The sequence below is a fragment of the Heterocephalus glaber genome, unplaced genomic scaffold, assembly GCF_053883595.1.
Source record: "Heterocephalus glaber isolate CG9 unplaced genomic scaffold, H.glaber_assembly_v1.0 deba00001504, whole genome shotgun sequence".
NCBI classification, from domain to species: domain Eukaryota; kingdom Metazoa; phylum Chordata; class Mammalia; order Rodentia; family Bathyergidae; genus Heterocephalus; species Heterocephalus glaber.
Genome location: NW_028258324.1, coordinates 17,287,910 through 17,312,383, shown reverse-complemented (window position 1 = coordinate 17,312,383; position 24,474 = coordinate 17,287,910). Strand labels below are relative to the sequence as shown.

At 35.5% G+C, this 24,474-nt stretch overlaps 1 protein-coding gene across 6 annotated transcripts in view; it reads right to left on the bottom strand.

Annotated features, from left to right (window-relative positions):
• The window catches only part of Slc25a36 (solute carrier family 25 member 36), a 32,692-nt gene extending 9,827 nt beyond the window's left edge, over window positions 1–22,865 (bottom strand). The window contains exons 1-6 of one of the 6 annotated variants that reach the window (XM_087186239.1): window positions 22,600–22,865; window positions 20,655–20,778; window positions 14,741–14,905; window positions 10,133–10,210; window positions 6,380–6,480; window positions 2,023–2,052 (exon numbers count right to left, since the gene is read on the bottom strand). In XM_087186239.1, the coding sequence (XP_087042365.1) occupies window positions 2,023–2,052; window positions 6,380–6,480; window positions 10,133–10,210; window positions 14,741–14,796 (265 nt within the window). In that variant the 5' untranslated portion in view covers window positions 14,797–14,905; window positions 20,655–20,778; window positions 22,600–22,865. The remainder of the gene's footprint in view (window positions 1–2,022; window positions 2,053–6,379; window positions 6,481–10,132; window positions 10,211–14,740; window positions 14,906–20,654; window positions 20,779–22,599) is intronic. The other 5 variants (XM_087186241.1, XM_087186237.1, XM_087186240.1 and 2 more) reach the window with 5 other exon arrangements.
• Between the last annotated feature and the right edge of the window lie 1,609 nt (window positions 22,866–24,474).

Here is a 24,474-nt window from a genome sequence, read left to right as displayed (position 1 = left end):
CTTTTTATGGATATATGTTGGTATAAGGAAAGAAAAAAAAAACCATGGAACTATCAGACTCATTTAAATATTTGTCTGGCCTGGTCTGGGTTAATTGAGAACAAAGTTGTACAGTATTTTTTCTTCTTCTTTTGAACCTCGCTTTTCTAAGTGAAAAAGTTAAAGATATTCAAATTAAATTTTAAAGCAAAAAATCAACACTCTGGCCAAATCCCAATTTAATGATTCTCATTTTTAAAATAAGAATCGTATTCTTATTTCTTAAATATATTAGATGTCTGTATTGTAAGATTAAGGACTTAAAAGAGTTTATAGGCAAGAAGCTGCTAAGCAGCATTAACCAACAAAATTTGCATTATTCATAATAATTTTTATAAATCATTTTGTAGAACTTTTAAATGAAGAAAAACCATTGACTTTTATAAAGCCTACAACTGGAAATCCTTGAATCAAACTTTTAAAAAAGCAGCCTATTGAAATAAAACATTTCAACTCATTATACTTCAATAAAAAGATGAGCAACAAAGCTTTTTCTTTTTAAATAAAAGCTCTATTCTAAGGCTATAAAGTTAGTACCCAAGTTTCTCCATGTAATACTATTCAAATAAGTCACAATCTCTCAATTTCAGCTGGGAAAAACTGTATGTATATATGTGTATGTACATATATATATGTACATACACATATATATACACACACAATAAATATTTATAAATGTTACTAGTAATAAAAATGTTTAAATACTCAAAAACTATAATTTTAAATTAGTCTATGGGCATATTAATAATCACTATCAGAAAGCAAACAACAGGTATTTCTCACTTAACTAAAATTCATTTCCAGGTACAAATTAACCTATTTATCAGAGGTCACATTAAAATTCAGGTAAGTGAGAGAACGTTGTGATCTCTTGCAATTACTCTTGTAATTACTATTATCAGTAAGCTATACTTATTCTAATTGTTCTGTCTCAATTCTCCCAATAACTAGAGCTTTCTTAATAAATACACCAGTCTACTGGCCAATAAAGTATGAGGCTGGACAAGGAATCTAGGCATAACCCACAGGTTTTTAACTATTTGTCTTTCAGCAGTTAAAACTGGTCAGTTCTTGAGTTTTACTCTATTACTTTCTCTTAGCCAAAAAATAAGTTAATATACTTAGACATTGTTAGGCTAATTAAATCTAGAAATACATAACCTATTAACTCAAGAAATGAAGCAAATGAAAAAAACCCCAAAATTTACCATTAACTTAAAATTAAAATTACACTACAATGCAATTTGAGACTAGCCAAAGCTTAACTTATCTTCACCCTACTTCTAAGACAAAGCACACATAAAGATACTGAGACTGCTGCTCCTGAAACTTAGAAACTGCCTATTATTACTATTATTTTTTTGCATTTTCGCTTTGAAACACTGACAATATGATAATTTATATTAATTAACTATACTGTTAGTACTGTTAGTAGTGTGGATAGTATTTTATTAAAAGCTTTAATATTTTTTAAATGCAATTTTTAAAATTTTGCTTCATATCAAACTCTATTTGATAGTGTGAATCATTAAAAACCAGATAAACAGGTAATTCCTGATAAATTTCCTTGTTGAAAATGTTTATTTCATTAAGTGAGTGATACCTGTAGTACTGCATGTTTCAGTACTTTTTACTTTGTAAGAACAAAACCCATGTCACCACAGAAAAACTTTTTAAAACTATTTTAAAAGTCAATTAAAACTAAAACAGCTAAGATCCCGTATATTGTATCCTCAATTTATTTGGAAAATACTAATAGCATTAAGATCAATATATTTGCAAAAGAGTAGAAAGCCAAGTATCAATAGACAAGACAGGAAAGCACTGTTACCAGATTTTTTAAAATGTTAGCTAAGCAAAGAGAACTACTATTTTATCTAAATGTTGTAGGACGGTGTGGTACCATTTACAACTATACATATATACTGTTAAATTCTTTGGAGGTCAAGGCTGTTATGGCCAAGCTGAAGACCCCAGGCTTACATGATGACTGAAAAGTACCCATTCTTCCTTCTAGAAAGGATTACAAAGGGATCACAATTAATTCTTATAAAGTAATAATGCACACACAAATTCAGGAAATAAAAATTCATTTCCCGCCTTCTATTAATTCCATAGCCCTATAAAATCCCAGGGTGTGTTTCTTATACCAGAGGCTGCAAGAGATGCTCAGATCAGTACTCACGAGGTTTAAGTTAGTCCATATTTCTACAGGAAGTGACCTGCGGATGGGGAGCATGAGATGACACGATCTCACTCTTTTCTCGGGAGAAATGTACAGTAAATGCCTAAAATAGACACAGGCTTTTCTGTATCATAATAACAAGCAGTGACCTCATCAGAAACATGTGTACAAACTGAATCCCACTGGAAGGATTTGAGAAATATTTACTGTGAGATCTAACTTCTGTGAAAATTTTAAGTTAAAAAAAAAAAGAGAGAGAAAGAAATATCAGTATGGGCTTTTAAAAAAATGCACCGAGTACTGAAAATCCCACCATCTATCTCCCAGAATTTGAGTCCAAATACTTACCTAAACCAAGATCAATTTTATCTTAAAGAAAAAATGCTAACCTTGTCAGAGGGAAATCTAAAAACAAAATATTTAGAGGGGATTACCATATCCTATTTTCCTATTATTATTATCTTTCATTGTCAAAGAGCTCAAAACACAATTTTCTATCCATTTTCAGTAAGGCTTGGTGGCACACATCTGTAATCCTGGAACTCAGGGAGGCTGAGGCAGGAAGACTGTAAGTTTGAGATCTGACTGAGCTACATAGTGAGTTCAAAGCCAGAGTGGACTACATAATAAGACCCTGTCTCAAAAAACCAAACTGAACCAAAACAAAACAAAAGAAAATAAAAACCTCAACAGAATATTCAAGTAACTTCATTTTGGAACTTACATATTTTAAAATAAAGTAAATGTTTTTACCATAGTACCTTTCACTTTTTGCACTCTAGCCAGTAATACTGTACATCCATATTTATGGAGTATTTTGTATTTAATCTTTTATATTCTACAAAACAGAAAACAGGAAGAATGTTTACACATAAACAAAACATCTGTCCAACCACCCATCTGGCTGAATAAACTGCCATGGACAATTAAAATATTGTTTTAAAAACATTTTATACCTGAAGACAAAATCTGTATTTAATGAGCAAAAATTTTAATTGTGAACTGTAAATCAAATTAAAAAATTTATCCTGAAAAATAAATGTACCCTGTAAACAAAATCCAGTAGATATGTAGGAAACATTAAATGACATTATTGATATATTAAAAATTGAGCACCAACTGTATGAATACATAACAATAGACATAAAAATAAATAATTTTTAAATATTTATGTTATACATAAAAAGAGCATGTAAATGCCAGATAAAAACCTTTAAAAACTGAGAATTACTGAAAAAGAAACAATCTAATTTTTTTCTATCCACATCTGTGCCTATGTGTATACAAAAGGTATTCAAGTTCATTCAAACTAAACGGATACAAAACAGATAACCCCTTAATAGTTAGGGTAAATTTAGTCTGACAAAAGTTATATGCAGAGAAAAAAATGGCAGGTAAAACATAAAACGTCAGCATTACTTAGTCTGATTAAACATCCTCATAATTGGAAAAATGTTTTAAGCATGAAAGTTTATAGCTACATCTTAGAAGCTTATACTATATTCTCACAATGTATTCACTTATAACACTGTAACATTAAAAAAGACCCACTTTAGCTGTCCTTTTAATAAATTAAGGTTTTGTATCTAAATTAAATGTGAGTTGGTATAGATAAATTGTAAAACGAGACTGAACTGAGAGGTTACTTGGAATTTAAATTAGGTACCTTACTAAATCCTGAATGTGTGTGCTAGTTGATGTGGCAAAAATCTCCTAGGCACTATTCTAATTGCTTATTTCAGTGCATTTTCTATACTCAAGTGACAAGGTTAGCATTTTTTTCTTGAACAGTCAGTTAAAATATTATTTTCCACATGACTATCTGTAAGTATTTCACAGCCCCAAAGCATTCACATTTAGACCTCTAAAAATGATTGTGAAGAAAACCCAGAGCAATCTGGTCTAGATTAAAAATGAAGGGGGCCGGGGATTTAGCTCAGTGGTTTCGCTACCTGCTGTGCAAGCGCAAGGACCCGAGTTCGATCCCTGGTACTGAAAAAAAAAAAAAAGAAGGGGCAAAAGGCTACCTTAATGAGTCTGTACTGGACCATTCAGTTTCATCAACATGTATTAAAAAACTGCAAAGCTAAATGTTAATGCTCATGAACAGTGCAAGGAAGCTCTGAAAGCACAATTCTCAGAACAATGGAACTGCAAACAAATGGGAGAAATATTTTCAAATTACACAGTAAGTGTACAGTGCAATAATCGCTGAACAAGCATAAAACTATCAATTTACCAAAATTCAAGGAATTCAAGTTGTGAAACAGTATCAATGTATAGAAAGAAAAAAAAACAAACTGAGTTAGTATCTGTACACATTTGAGAAAAAAAAGTACAAAATGACAATTCTGAATTTCTTTTGCAATGTGATACAAATATAATAAATTCTGATAACATATTCTAATGAAATAAGATGTTCTAGTGAAAATTAAGATACCCTGTACCTCTACATTTACAATTCTGAATATATATTCTCAACATAAAGCAATTTTTTTAACATAAAGCAATTGCCTAGCTACTTTCTTGATTTCTTTTTAAAAAAAATAACACTGATATTTCTTTATAATTTACTGAGGTTAAAAACCAAAATCATAAACACTGGTAATCTGGAAATATATTCTTAAAGATCCTAAGACAGTGGTTATTAGGTTTGTTACTGCCACCGACTTGTACCTTATTATACACTCAAATTTTAGGGGGAAAATCATATTCTGCAACATCTATAAAAGTACATTAAATATAATTCTACTTAACTAGATAATCTCTACCATACTAAATAAAAGGACTAGTTTTCAAAATCTTAATGCATCTAGATCAACCTACTCTATAGATAAAGCTAACAGAGGCTCACTTACATTACCTGATTTGCCCAAGATTTTCTTATTGGTAAATCAAAGTATTAACTATCTTGAGGTTTTTTTTTTTTTGGTACCGGGGATTGAACTTGGGTCCTTGCGCTTGTGCAGCAGTCAACGAAACCACTGAGCTAAATCCCCGGCCCATTGAGCTTTAATGTTGTCCCTTCCCCTCCAGCTTTCTAATGTCAATGAATCAGTCAAAAACTGCTATATATAAAAAGCTCTGAAAACAATTTGTAAGGTATATGCTACAAGTATTATATGGTAAAGGCTTTCAACCTTTCAGAAATTAGTGTTTCAAACTTATAAATGAGTCGTTAAAATGTGATTCAAATTGATCGAATTTATTTCTAAATAGAAAATGGTTGCACATAAGGCTCTTGTTATTAAGCACATAACTGACATTAAATTTGTTGATCAATAACTGATCAAAGCAGCTATAGTTTGCTTTATAAAGCCACAGCATAATGTGGAAATGTGAGATATGGTTAAATATATTAAAAAGTCTCATAAAATTAAGAGAATTTTCTATTGAGAACTAAAATTCCTGGCTTTGTCTAACATGCATGGTAGCAAATGACTCCAGAACCAGACTGGTGAAACCAATCTCTCACAGTTTAAGGCAGTGCACAGACCTGAGATTAGTTGTTTTACTTCAGAATCATATATACTCATCAAAGATGACAGAAGAGTTCCTGGAATCATTTCTATAACAAACATGTACAGAGCCAGTGTTTAAATTTCAGGTGCTATCATCTAGTCTGATTTATACGGAATAAACATACTTTTAAAAATATACACATTACTGTTTGAGTTATTAATAACACAGCACTCACAAAAATTTCAGCACTTGAGCACAGGACAAAACGCATATTTTACCAAGAACTGCTGGCACATTTCAGACAGAAGCCAAAACATGCAGCAAAAAGGGAAAAGGCACTAACAGAAATAAATTACAGCTCTGTAACTTATAGCGTAATTATAGTTGGATTCTTAAAGCTGTTAAAAGTAATCACTAAATATTCAACGAACTACACAAAGCAATATAAATATTATATTATCTGTAGCCTATTACTTAAACTCCTAATTACAAAAATGCTGACGACAAACTTTACATATACGGTATCTAATGAAATTTGTTTTATACAAATAAGTATAAAAATCATCTTTCCAGATGTTAATCAATGAACAGAACACTAATCATCTTAACTTTTTAATATAAACGCATTGTGATTCGGCATTAAGTCTTCAGGCTTCACAAATATTTTCGTTTTTTAGAATCATACATTCATACCTGCCACTGCAGCCGAAATCATGTGAACCTGGGTAGAATCAGGATCAAATACACCATTCAATTTTTCCTTGCAGTTGGAGTAAGCAGCAAAGTATATTGCTCTAAAAGAAAAAATTTATCAATCAGCATGTTCTTTAATTCATAAGAGTAAATGCAATTTCATCTTCCTAATTTTAGGATGAAGAAATCAAAAAATCATAGTCTTAGCTAGATTCTCATGTAATAGCCTGACTCTCATGTAATTTATCCAACATTTTTCCCAAATACCCTGAAGTGCTTTGTGTATCAACTTATTAAAAAAAAAAACAACTCAGGGCCCGGGATTTAGCTCAGGATCCCCGGTACCAAAAAACAACAAAAACAACAAAAAAAAACCCAACTCAAATGCAAAGTTCCTAGCATTTGTCCTCAAACAAACCAAACCCTGTGCAATACTTTGACAGCCACTTAGCAACTGACAGAAATTTTGATGACTGGAAACCCCATGAATGAGTAAGGCTATGAAGAATGTGCAATGCTAAGGCTAGAGTAGTACAGCTAAGTAAGTAAATGCCCTATGAGCACTTAAATATATACTTTTTTAGTGGGGAAAGGAGAGTAGAGAGTAAACTGATCCAATTAATCAAAGTATGTGCTATACTGTGGTATATTATAATCTATATGTTACACAGAATAGTTCACAGTATTCTTTGGGGAGGGGTACCAGGGATTGCATGCTAAACATGTGCTCTATTACTGAGCTACACTCCCAGCTCCACAGTATTCTTCTTAAACAGATACAATAATCCCAACAAAAGGTTAGGATATGTTTTCCAATGTTTGTAAACAGTCCATTAGATCTGTAAATATTTTTCCTGTTAACTTACTATGACTTCATGCATTCCTACTACCTGCTCACTGTTTAATTTTCTAGGCTTTTGATGATTTTCTTGCCATATGAATACCGTTATTTCTCTCCCAATTATCTGTCCAAAAGGGACAGAATGAAGTGCAAATGAGGAAAGTTTCACTAGTATGTCTTTAATGTGCTTAGGAAAAAAGTTAATTAGCAATTTAAAATAAAATATTCCACTTTATGAGAAAGAAAAAACAAGATACATTTGATGCCACATTGTGAAGAGTAATAAACAATGTATTCCTAGAAATGAAGACATCCTAATGAGAAAAAAGGCAAGGAATATATAAAAGCAATTCACAGATAGAGACATACAATGTCAATTTATAAGAAAGAGGGTGTAATTGCATCAAACATTAAACAAATATACATTGAAACAGTCACAAACCAGTTTTAGTTAACTTGGCAAGTATTAAGTGGGCAGACAGTAAACAGGACTGGTAAAGATAACGGATAAAGAGCAACTAATTCATTATTTAAATATAAAAATATTATATGCCTTCTTAGAAGGTAAACTATTCTCTAGTTTAAATGTGCACATGCTCTTTTATTCAGAAATTCTGCTTTAGGTAAGCATACTAAAAGAACATATGGTCTTAAGTACTCAAAGATAATAGTTCAGGTATGTTCACAAAACCACTATTGTTTTTAACAGTAAAAATCTGAAAAATATCAATAAGGGGATAATTACTTATGGGAGAGTAACACTATCCAATTGAAAACCACCCCACATATCATGGGAAAGAGCTTCAAGACAAATTATATTAAATATTTAGTGTGATACAATTTATGTAAATGATAATTATAAATATAAGTATACATTGTTTTAATGCATGAAAATTATTAATCCAGGAAAATTATGGTGTGGCTACACATGCAACTGTTTAATAGTGCCTATCTATGAGAAGACTATGTTGAAAGGTATATGGGTAAGAGGCAATGTGTTTAAGATAGAAAGGCAACTGTATACTTTTTGAATTTTTTACAATCAGGATGCAAAGTAGACAATTTCTTTTTCATTCATTCACTCATTCACTCACTCGTTCTTTCATGGTGGTACTAGGGATTGAACCCAGGGCCTTCACACTGAGCTACATCTCCAGACTTTCTTAACAACATTTTATTTTGAGAAAGGATCTCAGTTGCTCAGTTACCCAGGCTAGGCTCAAATTTGCAATCCTCCTGCTTTAGACTTCCAGAGTGCTGGTAGACAATTTCTTAAAGAAAAGAGTATATAAAAAACTGAAATCCAGGGCCAGGGATTTAGCTCAGTGGTTTCGCTGCCTGCTGTACAAGTGCAAGGACCCGAGTTCGATCCCCGGTACCAAAAAAAAAAAACAACACACCAAAAAAACCTGAAATCCAGTAAGTAGCAACACAGGTATACAGTACATGGTTTGGATACAGACAGCTGGGTATCCATGTTCACTCTAAGTATGAACTTTATACTGTGTTTTATCATGGATAAATCTATGATAAAACGGTATCAGAAAAATGGGAAAGTAGTATGTTCAAGTCTTTTTGGCTACTTTCATAGGAAATCGAAGTATTCCACCTGTTTAGCTTGTACTCAAAGACAAAAAATGGTTTAGTTTTAGAGTTCTAGTCTTATTTGTTACTGCTAAGTTCCTTCAGTTATTAGTTCCCTTATTTGTTCTTTGCTTTTTGAACTTGGTGCAAAAACTGCTTCACAATGATGGAGGTCCTTTGTACTTCTGCCTGGTTCAATCTGCTCATCGTTTTAGGTGGTTACTGTTACAACATACTGACAGCCATCGTGATTCTCTTCAGTATCTCCTTCCTTGAGTTTCTTTTATTATGCCAGGTATTGTGGGTATCTCTTATTGCCCTTTAATGCAGCACAAATTTTCATTATTTTAGACTTCTTGTTCCTTTTTCAAGCCTGTTCTAAGACTTGTCTCTCTTCCTAGCTCTTTGGTTCCACTTTTCCATCTTGTTTCTCTGAAGTTTAATTTTTATGTGGAGAGTCATGAAGAAGCATGAATTTCAGGTAGAGTACAGAGCAGGATAGCTATCTGAAGCAGAAAGACTCGAGATAGGTATCTTAAATATTATGCCTTTAGCTGCAGGGAAAGTTCTAATTTAAAAAAATACTTATTTTTTCTTAAAGACAAAAGTTTTAAGATGTAAGAGCTGGTTTAAATTCACAAAAACCATTAAACACCCATCTCAAAACATCAGTATGTAGTTTACTGCCTTAGCAATAAAGATTTTCAAGTAGATTTTCAAGTCCCCTCTCCCTAGCACAAAAATTCTTCTAATTCCTAAGGTCACAAGTGTTCTTCTAGGCAGGCTCAATATGTAGCCACTAGCTACAAGGGAATTTACAGGTTTATTTTGCAAACATTACTAATTTAATATTGCCTACTTAATCAAATATAAAGATATATAATCTACACTATTTTCAATTTTGAAAACTACTGTCCCCCCCAAATCTCAAGTTCATCCACAGAATTTTAAAATTTAAAACTTACCTATAAATACAGCATTTCTCATTTATTTTCACCCAGGACAAGAGTATCAATCATTTAATGCAAATACAATATCTTTTCCATCATATTATAGACTATGTCATTGCATTCATATTAAAATGGTTAATTTCTAACAGTACTGAAATTGTTAAGCTCCAAAACATTCAGAACCATTTCTTGCTATCAAACATTACTTCAAAAATTTGTTCTGATTAACATCTGAAATCCTTGAGAAGAAAATCAAATTTCAACTTTCCATAAACACTGAAAACTGCATTTATAAATGTAAGTGTATATAAACGACTAAATACAGATGCCTTGAAACAAAAATTGCCATAATTTTGTTTAAGCTATATTTTTTCTTACCTGGAAGGGGCCACCCCCACTATATTGGGGCCTAATCCTCTAAACAAGGAACGAGGCCCTTCTTTTTCCAAGATTACTCTGAAAGAGAAAAAATATTACAAAGAGTACTTCATTTACTTTGCACAGTAAAGATTAAGACTAAAGGGCCGGGGATTTAGCTCAGTGGTTCTGGTGCCTGCCTCCCAAGTGCAAGGTCCTGAGTTTGATCCCCAGTACCAAAAAAAAAAAAAAAAAATCTCTAAAATCAACATTGGGCCGGGGATTTAGCCCAGTGGTTCCATCGCCTGCCTCGCAAGCGCAAGGACCCGAGTTCAATCCCTGGTACCAAAAAAAAAAAGACTAAATCCCACATTTGTAATAGAATATTATACATTCCTAGCCAGTTTTCCTTATGAAAACTCATGACATAGCATAATGTATTGAAGATTAGTAGGCTTAATAGTGATAATAGTTTTGTTCAAAATCTTTTCTAAAAGATGAACAACATCACTACACAGATTTCTATACTAATTTTCATATGATCATGCTACTGTTATCTCAAATTGTCTCAATTTACTGTCTTTACCAGCAAATTCAATTCCCAATCAGAAACATAATTTCTCCCTAGCTTTGAGGTCTTTTATTTCATACTAGAAACATTCTTAGTATTCCAGTGAAATGCTATAGCAAAAATCGACTGCTCTAACATTCTTCAGGATACTAGAATGGTTGGCTTATCATTTCTTCTTCCATTCAGTTAACATTCACTATATTGAGTATTTAATGCAGCATAGTAAAGATCTCTTTATGACTAGGCAAAGAGTAAAGAGTATGGGCACTAACATTCAGAACTCTGTGGTCTAGTTGTGAAAAACAGAGAATTATATTGAAATAACAGACCATATTAACAAGCAAACACTGTACAAGCTAGATACATATATCCTAGCCCCCCCCCCCAAAAAGAGAGAGGTATGTTTTAGTATCAGAATACTTTCTGAGAGTTAAGTTATTCAATAAAGTTTCACAGGTGGGAAAGAAGAGATTGAAAAGAAGTATACTTAGTTTACAGTTAACTGACTAGGTAGGCCAAATGATTCTCAAACATCCCTATGGTTAAGAAAGATCTCTCTGAGCACAATGGTTAAACATTTTAAATGCATGACTTAAGGGATAAGCCTTCTCACTATGCAGCCCAAGAGAAGCCCAATGCTGGTAACTGACTTAAAAAGTAACTTTATCCATCCTAATTTCAGCAGTAAGTAAGGAGAAACAGTATCTCTTCCTTGGGCTGCTGTGAGGGTTAAATACATAATGAGCTTAAAAGAGGGCGTGAAAAACTAAGGAACTAAAATGGGGCCTAAAGGGGATTTTTAAAGTTCCCAAGGAGAAGAGAAAGCAAAACTATTAAAAACTAAAAGGAAAAAAACAAAACAAAACCTAAAATGAAAGAATATATTACAGAGGTCAAAGGAAGAATTTTATGGAGACCTAATCAGTAGTAACTACTGTCAAAATCCTGATATTAAAATAATTTTCTATTACTAGGCATATTGAAATGCTTATCTATAACAATGGCAATTTAATTCAAAATTGTCAACGATTTATTCTTCGCATTCAGGTGCTTAGGTAACCAAATTTGAAAGAAGTGTGATGAAACCTTGGAAGTGAAGCTAAACACACTAGCTAAGTTTATTTTCTACAAAATAAACACCAATGAACTAAGTTCAAACAGATTAAGTCCAACTGAGCTGATAAAGCAGACACATAGTTATGGAGTCATACACATAAGTTTAAACATCTAAAATCTGATTTTAGTAGTTTTGAAACTTCAAATCCAATCACAACATAAAGAAGTATAGTAGCCCACTATCACCACTCCTGTTCAGTATAGTTCTGGAAACATTAGCCACAAGCAATTAGAAAAGAGAAAGAAATAAAAGGAATAAAAGTAGGAAAGGAAGAAGTTAAACTGTTATTATTTGCTGATGACATGATACTTTACATAGAAGACCCAAAAAACTCTGCCAAAAGACTTCTAGACTTAATTGACAGATTCAGTAGAGTATGTGTATATAAGGTCAACACTCAAAAAACAATAGCCTTCTTGTATACAAATAACAGACTCACTGAGAAATTAGAGAAATATTCCTTTTACAATAGTATCAAAAAAAAAAAGAGAAATATCTAGGAATCAATCTAACAAAGGAACCAAAAGACCTTTACACTGAAAACTACAGCACTCTGAAAAAAAGAGATTGAACAGGATATAAGAAAATGGAAAGATATTCCTTGTTCCTGGATAGGGAATACCAATATAGTCAAAATGGCCATATTTCCAAAACTGCTATATAGATTTAATGCAATGCTGATTGAAATTCCAACAATGTATTTCACAGAACTAGAGAAAACAACCCAAACATTCATTTGGAACCAGAAGAGACCTAGAATAGCAAAAGCAATTCTAGGCAACAGAGACATGGCAGGCAGTATCACAATCCCCAACGTGAAACTATGATACAAAGCTACTGTGATAAAAACAGCATGGTACTGGCAACGAAACAGACCTGAGGATCAGTGGAATAGATTAGAAGATGCAGAAACAACTCTAGACATACCCAGTCACCTCATCTTTGACAAAGGAGCCAACCACCCTCACTGGAGGAAAGATAGCCTATTTAATAACTGGTATTGGAAAAACTGGATTTCAACCTGCCAAAGATTAAAAGTAGACCCATACCTATATCACTATGCATTAAACTAAGATCAAAGTGGATTAAAGATCTAAATATTAAAACAGAAACACTAAACTTGCTGGAAGATGAGTTAGGTAGAACTCTTGAAGACATTGGCATTGGAAAAGACTTTATGAACAAAACCTCAGTAGCATGGGACCTAGCACAAAGAATCAACAACTGGGATCTCAACTTATTAAAAAGCTTCTGGGGGGTCAGTGATTTAGCTCAGTGGTTCCGCTGCTTGTGTTGCAAGCAAGCTCAAGGACCCGAGTTTGATCCCCAGTAACAACAACAAAAAAAAGCTTCTGCACTGCAAGAGAAACCACCAACAGAGCTAAGAGACAACCTACAATGTGGGAAAAAATTTTTAATAGCAGTACCTCAGACAAAGGACTACTATCTAGAATATATAAAGAACTTTAAAAAATCAGACCCCTCAAATTCAAAGACCCAATTAAAAAATGGGCATCTGAAATGAAGAGACATTTCTCACACAAAGAAGTTAAAGCAGCAAATGAACACATGAAAAAATGTTCAACAGCACTGGTCATTCGAGAGGTGCAGGTGAAAACAATACTGAGATTCCACCTCACCCCAGAAAGAATGGCTGCTATCAAGAAATCAACCAATAACAAATGTTGGCAGGGGTGTGGGGAGAAAGGAACCCTTCTCCATTGTTGGTGGGAGTGGAGACTGGGGCAACCACTATGGAAATCAGTATGGAGATACCTCAAAGAACTAGGACTAGAGGTCCCATTTGACCCAGCTATTCCCCTGCTGGGTATCTTTCCAAAAGAATTAAAAGAATCATACCACAGCAATATATGTGCACCGAAGTTTATAGGGGCAGTCTGTCACAGCTAAAGCTTGGAAACAGCCCAAGTGTCCATCAACTGGAAACTAGATAAAGATGTGTTCTTTTTTTATTAAATGGAGTACTACTCAGCCATAAAGAATAAGAAACTAGAGACATTTATAGCTAAATGAATGCACATTGAGGCCATCCTCTGAAGTGAAACAAATAGGACACACATGTGTAAATACCAAATAGTTTTTCTGGTGTGAGAAACTGAAAGTGTAAATAAGGATTAAGATGATTAAAATGAATAACTGATAATTTGAAATAGGAAGAAAAGGTCCAAAGGGGTAGGGGAAGTGGAGAGGAAGGAAAGTAAAGGAAAAATTATGAGAAAAGGAAAAAATGGAAACAAAGTCTTGGTAAATAGGGAAGGGTGGAAGGGGTGAAGGGAGGACAGGGAATGGGGAAAAAATAAGAACCAAGATACATCATGTACAGGTAACAAGGACCCAGTGATAAATCTAAGTGTACTGTATACCTAAAATGTACCAATAGAAGAATTTTAGGAAAAAAAAAAACATAGTAAAATGTAAAAGCAAATCTTTTCAAGCCATCAGAAAAAATCAAACAGCCACTGAATAGCATTTTAAAGTCAATTCAATTCTGTTTCAAATTAGGTTTAGGTTATATAAAAACCACAGGTTGCAATTATTAAATGTAATTGCTTATGCAAGTATTTGGAAAACTAAAAACACAGAGTTAGCATTAACAGTATCTCATTTCAAAAATAAATGAAAAAACAATCCAAAATAAAATACCTATAGCAGCTTTAGAAATTTATTGGGTAAATGTAGAAAAATACAGTATTCTAAATATACATGATTAGGAAATAATATTATATTTTTGTATTACCCATCTAATGATTCTACTCTATTACGGATTACCATTTTTAATGAATGTAATTCAGAGTAACTGCTGTTACTCAGTTTCTAAGAATCTTTTACAATGTGGCAGAACATAAACAAACGTGGGAATCAAGGTAAACTAAGACTAAAACAAAACAACAACAGCAACTTATGAATGTTGTGCTCTCACTTTAGGCAATGGAGGGGTCCAGGAGACACTACTCGGTTAACACTGGCTCCAGCCATGGTGTTCAGCTGAACTTCAGAGATATAAAGTGTCACAGAAGACGACTGCAGCCGTGTTTTTACAACTTCCAGTGGACATGTCAGAATAGCTCCCACTGTGCCACCACATCTAGAAAGAAATGAGAAGAACACAAATACCTCTTTAATTAGTGAGTTAGTACACAGGCCAGAGCTGTAACCCAAGTGGTTATCTGAAGCTCTACCAACTTACAATAACTTTTTAACATTTTTAAATTTTCACTTATTTGCATGTAATTGCCTACAGCTGCTAAAAAGAACTGCAAAATAATATATACTCAGAGAAGATAATTAGCTGTTAAAACCTCCTTTATTTTAAGTATATCCTATCTTTCAAATTTCTATCCTTTTAAAACTCAATAAATGTGGGCTGAGGATGTAGCTCAGTAGCGCCACATGTGCCTGGCAAGCGCAAGGTCTTGAGTGTGATTGGGGGGGGGGGGCGCTCAATAAATGATCTTCTTAGTGTAAGACAAAAATCACTGATGGATAAACATTTCCACTTTTAAGGTATTCTGGAAATGGCAAAACTGCGGTGAGGTGGTGTCAGCAGACAAAACTTCAATCAATGAGGCAAATGGGAAAGAGGAAACTCAAAGACTTGCAAAGGGAAATACAGTACCAAAAGAAGCAAATAGTTTTGTCCTGAAAAATTCCCAAGAAACCTAGTGACTAAGGGTACCAAGTACTTAAGATGGAGGTAAAGCAAAGAACTAAAAAAATGACTGGCTGATGGGCTGTACAGCAAAGGTAGGATGCTCCAGTGAATATTTGCTCTACGTGCATGCATGCACGCACACATGCACACACGCAGGAAGGTAAAACCATATTCCTAATTCTCCAAAGAAGCCTAATTCTCCAAAGAACATAAACTCAAGACTGTCTAAGCCTTAGGTTTAACAGTACATTCAATGCAAAAAACAAACAAAAAACCCCCTCCACATTAGGATGCACTATTATAATCTTTAAAAAAGTACTGCAGATGACAAAGACTTCATCAACTTCCAGAATGAAAGAACAAAAGATCACACATAAAAGGAAAATATCATCAGAATAGCATCAGATTTCTCAACAACTGCAGAACATTATTTATTCTAGAATTCTATACCAAGCCAAACTGGAAAACAGACTAGACAACGTACACAAAAAATTTCTCACCTCGTATTCCTTTCTTACACGTTAACTGAAACCAAACCAAATTACCAAACAGATAAAACTATACCTGCAGACAAAGATATATTCGAGAAATTGTCCACCTTGTACCATTTTCTTACACAGTTAAAACCAAACCAAACTATCAAACAGATAAACTACACCTGGAGTCAAATATTCAAGAAATTGTCTATCTTGTACTCTTCCTACACAGCTAAGTAGTATTGTAGAAATTAAGGCAAAATACTAAAAAAAGGATAAGACTGAATGCAGGAACAGAATAGCTAGGAGAGAGAGGTGTCCCTAAATGATAGTGAAGTGCTAAGCTTAAAAATAACCGATCTAGATAAGATTAGAATACCAGAGCTAAGGGCTGGGGATTTAGCTCAGTGGTTTCGCCGCCTGCTGTGCAAGCGCAAGGACCAGAGTTTGATCCCTGGTACCAAAAAAAAAAAAAGACTAGCAGAGCTAAGAAGGACAAGATCTCCGGGGGGGGAAGACTGATAAAAAAAATACATCGACCATATGAAAATAAACATTCAAGAATAAATATTTACATAATTAAGAAAAAATCAAAGGCTAGCAAATACTAATCCCAGGGGAAGAAAAATGAAGTAATTCAAAACAGAAAAAGCCAGCAGAATATATAACTTGGCTGAACAATATATTGTCACAATAAGGTAAGCGATGACTAAAAAAACTGTTATAACTGTAAGTATATCAGAAAAAATAGAAAGGGAAATGGGAAGTGGTACAATATAACTAAATCCTCATCTACAAGAATAAAAATTTATGTATCATATATGAATTTGAAAAATCTAGAAAAAGCAACAGAACATATTTGAAAGTATGAAAAAAAATTCTGAAAGAAATAGATAGGAGTGCTTGTATATTTCCAATAGGAAGAAATGAGGGAGGGAATGCTGACTTTTATTATCTTTCAGCAGCCTTTTTTTTTCTTTTTACCGTATACATACATTTATTTTTAAATTTATTTTTAGCACAATTATTGCAATATTTTTTTTAAAAAATACCACAAGTTTTAAACTGGAAAATATGTGACCGTTTCTGATGTGTGATGAATTCCACGAAAGTCCATAAAAAGCAGTATGTACCACGTGTGTAATTTAGAACTTGGAAATACAACCCAGAATCTCAATTCCCTCTCACTGTATCTACCTTGGTTGAAGCTGCTACTGTTTCTGTCTGACTAGAAGGTGTAGGGGAAAATTTTGTTCTGTATTATTATTATGTACTGTACCTTGTGGATGTCCAAAGAACCCCAGTTATTCTTACGTCTACCTGTTCTTGTATCTACATCCAATATGTTACAATTCTTATTGTGTCTTTGAAATACAACCAGAATTCAACTATTTCTCACAATGCCCACTATCTCAAACCTAGTAAGACCCACCATTACCACTCATTCATATTACTAAAATAAATCATCTCCCTACTTTTGCCCTTGCCACAGGTACAGTCTAACACAATGGACAGAACTAGCCTTTTAGAAGTCCTGCAATGACTACTTCCCCTTAACAGAAAGAGCCAAAGTCCCGCAATAGTCTAATAATGCTCTACTACTAGGACCATACTCATCTCATTACCTTTTTCACAACCTAGATCTTGTCACTGCCTTTTCCCTCTGCACAGTTAGTTCCCTCCCCTCTAGGCCTTTGCTCAACTATCATCTTCTCAATTTGACTCATAATCACTCTCTTCTACAGAACAGCAGTGATCTCCCATCATTCCCGATGCTACTCCACTTTTTTCCCCATAGCATTTAACACCTTTTAATGATATCATTTGCTTCACAAATCAGTCCTGTTCAGATAGCTGGGTATATTCTTCAATACTACATTAAAACTGTATAAGTGGTAGGTTTTTAAAGATTATCTGCATGTACAATTTGAACCCATAGAAATAAATGCCAAAAAATTTTTCATGCTGTTACATTAAAATCCGCTGGTCCATCTTATACTAACAAGTCATTTGAAAAATATTGATTCAGTGGGTTTGGGTTATACTTCCAGATGTCGATACATTTTATTGTAAGAAACAATGTAAACTTTCTTGTTTTTGTTTTTGTTACCTGTGACTGAACTCAGGACCTTGCCTGCAAGGCAAGCACCAGAACCATCCCTGGCCCTACAATGTATACTTTCTAAACAGCACTTAACAGAAACATCTTTAGGAACTAGGAAACTGTCACACTGGAGGTTGGGGGGATTAGCTCAAGATTTCACAAACTCTAATTTTTGCTTTAAAATTATTTTATCTTGGGCAACAAATGCCTTTCAGTAGTTTTCTTTAAAGCAACAGGCTCTCTACATTTTTTTTGAGAAAAATGTTTCCCAGTTTAGCCTATTAATAGTTTAAGAATGGTTCACCATGAAAAAGGTTAGCTCAGCTTGCAAATTTAAACAACTGCAGAACTACAATTTGGTATGCAGAAAGCTTTTCTGCCTATTTCCTGTTTGGCCACATAGAATGTTAAGATGTACACTCATAAGTTAAAAGGTAATAAAATTACTATTGTTTTTAACCCCTTCACAAAAGTGAAATGAACCATTTTAAAAAATTCCAAGTGCTTTGAGATGAAGAATACAATGATTATTAGTACAGTTCAGTGTGGCTGCCCTTACACAGCATTACTTTTACACCATCACAAATGTCAACGAATTTGTGAAAAGGCAATTAATGTCTTATTATTCTTATGAAAAGTCATTTTAATATCTCTGACCAACAGAGGTTCTTAGGAGCTCTCAGGAGTCCTGGACCCCTCCTGCTGTGCTATACTAATCAATTTATGGGAAATAGTTTCTTTGAGAAAATAAGAATAATCAACTTCTTAGTTTTTCAAAATATTAGTGAAAATGAAATTTTTAGAAGGGGAAAAAAAGGGGGCCAGGGATGTAGCTCAGCGGCACAGGGCCTGCCTGGCAAGTGTGAGGTCCTCGGTTTGATCTCTGGTACCAAAAAATAAAAATAAAAAAAGGAACAAAAGGATATCTAAATGTATCCTTCCAAATTCATACTGTCATCCTGAGTGATAATATTAGGAGGAGGTACTTAAGAAATTAAGTAATAAAGGCAATTAAAAGTAATAAAGTAATTAATAAAGGCACAACCTTAGTATTTGGGATTAGTGTTCTTATAAAAAAAAAAGCTAGCTAGCTCTCAACCATATGAGGACACAGTCAGAAAGTAGTCTATGAAGAAGCAGGCCTTCACCAGACACCAAGTCTGCTAGTGTCTTAATGTTGGACTTCTCAGGCTCCAGAACTGTCAGAAATAAATGTTTGTAGTTTATAAGCCACCTGACTTATGCTATTTTATTATGGCAGCGCTAATGGACTAAGACACAGGAAGGTGAGAGAATAAACATCAAGGAAATGGGAATAGTAGGGAAAAAAAGACAGTACTGCGGAAATAAACCATGTTAATTACTCTTGTAAGTACTGCATTCTACTGCTGCCCTGATCTTACAGTAAAGCAAGTGAAAACAAAAATCATCATAAGAACATGGAAGTTTCTTACTGAATTAAATGATTTAATAAATGAATTCTATAATACCATAAGAAAGTGCCTTAGATAATCTGCAATAGTAACTATATTAAGCTCTTTAAGAACTAACAGAAAAAAATTCGTCCACTTAAAACTCTAAATGTGCTGGGTGTGGTGGCCCACACTTGTAATCCCAGAACTGGAGAGGCTGAGGTGGGAGGATCACTGCAAGTTTGAGATCAGCCTGGCTACACTGTGAGTGAGAACTTGTCTCAAAAAAAAGAAAGAAAGAAAACTGAATGTTTATTGCTTCCATTTGAAACAGTTCCCCCTCCAGAAAGAAAGAAAAGAGAGAACAAATGACTTCTTGGTAGACTTACATAGTTGATACAATAATTAAGACAATTTGTAATTCTATCAAAATATTTAAAAATCCATTTCAAATTTTATCTCTATATACAGACATACAGTGTATTAGAGGTGCAGCTAAAACCAAATCATGCAGACTGCCATGGATACGCCTCTGTAACTCAATTAACCTAACCAATGACCTCACAAACTCTGAACATTAACTCTGGCAAATCCATAATCAGACCAAAGGGTGTCTTAAAGAAAGCACGAGTTATGCACGTGAGTATGTATGCACGTGAGTGTGTCATCCAGACCCAAGGTCTCAGACTATTAAAAATTTTTCTAAGATCCTGATAAACACATATTTGAATATATTCAATTTTAATAATCAGGAAAATATCATAAAGTCTCCATGTTAAGAAAATCCTTGCCTTAGTTTAAAATACTACTGTGAAACATTATTCTTGTTTCCTTTAAAGTATGCCGGACTTAATCCAAAGGATACCTGTGTGTGAAGGAGCCCAGGCAAACAACTCATAAAAAGAAACTGCTCTTTCCCTATGTAGTTGTTATCAAAGTAAATAAATATCACAACTTGCAAAGTATACAATTCTATCAGATAAGAAATAAATCTAGTCTTTTATGAAGGATGTTTTAAAAATTATAGCCTAAATATGCACCATTGACTTGTAAAGAATTATGTACCTTCAATTAATAAGACTACCAACTCAATCTTCTCTGTACTTCTATAATGCTTAACACATAGCAGACTCACTGAATATTCTTTAAAATTGAATTTGTAACTTGCAGGACGTTTTAAGAGTACTTACCCTCATTTACATGTATGAAAAGCTGTTTGACCTTAGGTATGTGAACTTTTTACATCTGAGTATTTTCTCCTATTTTGAGGGTCTAATACAGATGTCCTTTAGCATCCTTCCTTATTCTGCTTCTCTAAAAAGATAAAGCATGTTTCATGGAAATCACATGCTAACACATAGAAACATACAAAGAAGACATTCAAAAGAAGGGAATTTTACAAGCCTGAGCACCTAGCCTAGATCAGACAGATCCTACCTGCCACTATTCTATTTAACACTAAATAATCTGTAGCACATGCTATACTTTGTTGGGAGGTCTAGGAAGCTTCTAACCTGTGTTCATATAGTACAAAAACTTTCCACTCCTGTTTTTAAAGAGCAAGCTAAACAGAAAAGCCTAAATTAACACCTATTAATAAAAATAAAGTGGCTGAGGATCCTAATCCAAGCTGGGAAATTAGCACAATCAAGCTAACATTTATTTCAAATATAAGTATTCTATACTTTTTTTTTTGGTACCGGGGATCGAACTCAGAACCCTTGGGCTTTCGAGGCAGGCAGCGGCACCACTGAGCTAAATCCCAGGCCTAGTGTTCTATACTTTCAGCAAAACTTGACATGAATCCTGAATGCAGATGTTAGGATTTGAGAAGGAACTTTAGATCATATAGTACAGCACAATCCCCTCCCTTTACAGACGAAGCACTTAAAATTAACAGGTCTGTCAATGTTATACCCAATTAAAAAGTGGACCTATGTCTGTGGTCTTTCAAGTGTTGTCATACGATTTAATTACACTACACGTGGGAATCCAATTATTTGCATGACATCTTTACTTTTCAAGAACATACACATAGCTATTGGATTTAAAAAAAATTATTCAACTTGGTTTATTATTGGCAATACACATTAGGGAAATATGAAAAGCAAACTAGGTCTCATAAATTGGAAATGTGTTGCTTTTATGCCAAAACAGTGGCTGGCCCATAACTGGTGTATAATAAATGTCTGTTGAGTCAATATGTACCGACTAAGTATTGCCATCAGTGGAAACAGTCCATAAAACCAATTCAATGCAAGATACCATAAATAGAACTGCGCACGTAATACGGTCCGAGGGGTTGATCCAGAAACAAACGTTAGGGTTTAAGGGGATGCTACTTTATATGACTATATAGCTTTTTTTTTTAAAGTCTTAACATAAGTCACTTTAGCCAATTTTGGTAAGACAACGCCATAATCCTACAGATAAAAATAACTCAAAATTGCTGTAAGTTTCCGAATAATTTGGAAGGAGCCTATCTAACAGAAGACAACTGGGTCCGCAAAATGGCTGTAGCATTCACGCTGGTAACCAAGGAACTAAGACTTAGTCCTAATCTAGTACACACACAAAAAAACTATCATCAAAATAGCTGACTTCTTTCCACCCTCATTTTCCCTTTTATGCATCCGAAAAACAGCGAAAGTGCAAGAGAACTGGTTTGCCTGGGGAGAAAAATCCGGTCCCAAAGGCAGGGCCGCTTTGCATCACATCTTGCAGCCTGGAAAGCTCAGGAAGGAAAATTCCCAGAGCTACAAATAACCTGCAGCCACCAGCCGCAAACCTAACCCGAGTCCTCTGGGCACGGACCCTCCGACGTCCTGGGCACGCCCCCGAGAGCCGGGCCGGAAGACGCCACCGCGCGTGAGCGACGTGAGGAGGCCCCGCTGCGCAGCACCACAGCAGCCGAGGCGGCCCGGCGCCCATTTTGTCCCCGGCCTCCACAGTCCCGCCCCGTGGCCCTGCGGCCCCGAGGCCTCAGTTGGTGGGCTCCTCACTGGCCCCGCAGGCCGGGCCCTGCTAGGCCGTGCCCTGCGGCCTGGTCGCCCTCAGCCATCCTCGTCGGGCTTCAGCTCCCCTCGCCCGCTTCGTTCGCCCCCAGCTCCGGCTCCACCCCCGGATGGACCGTACCCCCCGGCAAACAGATGCACCAGCGTGTCCCTCTGGCTCATTCTCTCTCCAGCATGTCCTCCGGGCGCTGAGGGGGGGCGCGGCTGGGGCTGCCCACTGCTGCGGGCGGCTTCGGTCCCGGAAGGAGACGTACAACGCCCCGGGACGGCGAGGGGATGGCGGAGACGCGGCTGCAGAGGGCAACCCGCGCAGCCCTCCCAGCGCGCTTCCGCCCACTCACGCTCCGCTCTCTCCTTCGGAGCGGGCGGGGGCGTTAGTAGTCCGGGGCCTCTACATAAACAGAGGCTCCCATTGGTCCGAGTACCGTGACGTCACGAGGCCGCATGCATCTTTCACGTGATCGCCAAATCGTTTCTCAACGAAAAGAGCCGCAAGCGTGCCCCGAGGGTAGTAGGTGTCTGAGCCTTCGCACCTAATCCGGTAACCCAGAAGGCTTCGACGCCGCCGCCGCTGGGTCTGCGCGCACCCGAGGGCGCATGGAGCCCCAGTGTCTTGGCACCTGGGCTGGGAAAAACTGCTGGGGTTCAAGTCCACAGGCTACTTTGAAAAAATCGAACGTATGGCCAACCATTCCACTTCCTGATATCAACGTGAGAGTAACAGCTGTGTGCAGATGCACCTATGCAGTCTCACAAACACTATTATAAACGATCCTTCTAGAAGCGGAAAATTGGGATCTATGGAAGAGTAGAGAAATCGTGGAACATTCTTACAATGGAATATTGTGCAGTGGTAACGGGATGAAGTAGGTAGAGATGGGAAAGAACTTCAAGGTGTAGTAAGTAAAACTTTAATTGGGAAAGTTTATTTTAGAAAGAATAAACTGGCCATTTGTTCGTCCTACATCAGCAAATGTTTCTTACAAGTACTATACATAGCAGGATCAAAGTCTGCAGGAAAGAAAATGTTTTTCATTTTCCAGAGCATGGTGGTTAAATATTAATTTTGTTAGTAATTATTTCTAAAATGCAGACAAGTCCAAAAAATGATACCTATGTGCTCATCATCCCGACTGAACAAACTTTAGTATTTCTATCTCCATGTTCACGTAACTCTCTTTTCATCTGCAAGGCCCTCATTGCCCTCTCCAACCAGGTGGAATTCTCCATGGCCTACCCTCCTTTCCTCCCAGGCCCATCACCTTCATGAAGTCTCCGGATTGCCTTAGCTCTCTGTGTTCTTCATTTGCTCCCAAATTCCTATAAAACATACAAATTGCAATGGTTCATCCACTCCGTAAAAGAGAATTAAGTGTGTGAAACTGAACAGCTACAGCAGTGCTATGTAAGCGCTAGCTGTAATTATTGTTGGTGTTCTTTTACCGCCTTTTCAAATGGTTTTCAAAAGATGGGGCCTTGCTGTATTGCCTAGGCAATTCCTAGGCTCAAGTGATCTTCTGACCCCACCTCCCCAGGAGTTGGGACTATAATCCAGTTCCATTGTACCTGCTGGCCTTGTATTTTTAGTAATAAAAATGAAAGCTGGTATTTCTTGATCACTAAGATTCCAGAGATAGAGCTAAATACTTTATACCATCCTCTCTTTAAACTTTCATAATTAAAACAAAAACTTTCATAATTAGTCCATAAGGTAAGAGGTATAATTCTTCTAATTTCATATGATAAAACAGATTTAGAATAATTAAGTGCCTTGTCCAAGATTATCTGGTCTGTCCTGGAGGAGCTTGGATTTGAGTCCAGTAGAGCCTGACTCCAGAGCTCAATTGGTAAAGTAATAGCTCCGTTTAGAGTAAGAAAATTTGGCAAAAACAGAAAAGTAGAAACAAATCAAAACCCCTGGCTATCGCCAAAAACTTGCATTGATAATCAAGGGGTGGGCCGAGGTTTTAGCTCAGTGGTTCCGCTGCCAAGTGAA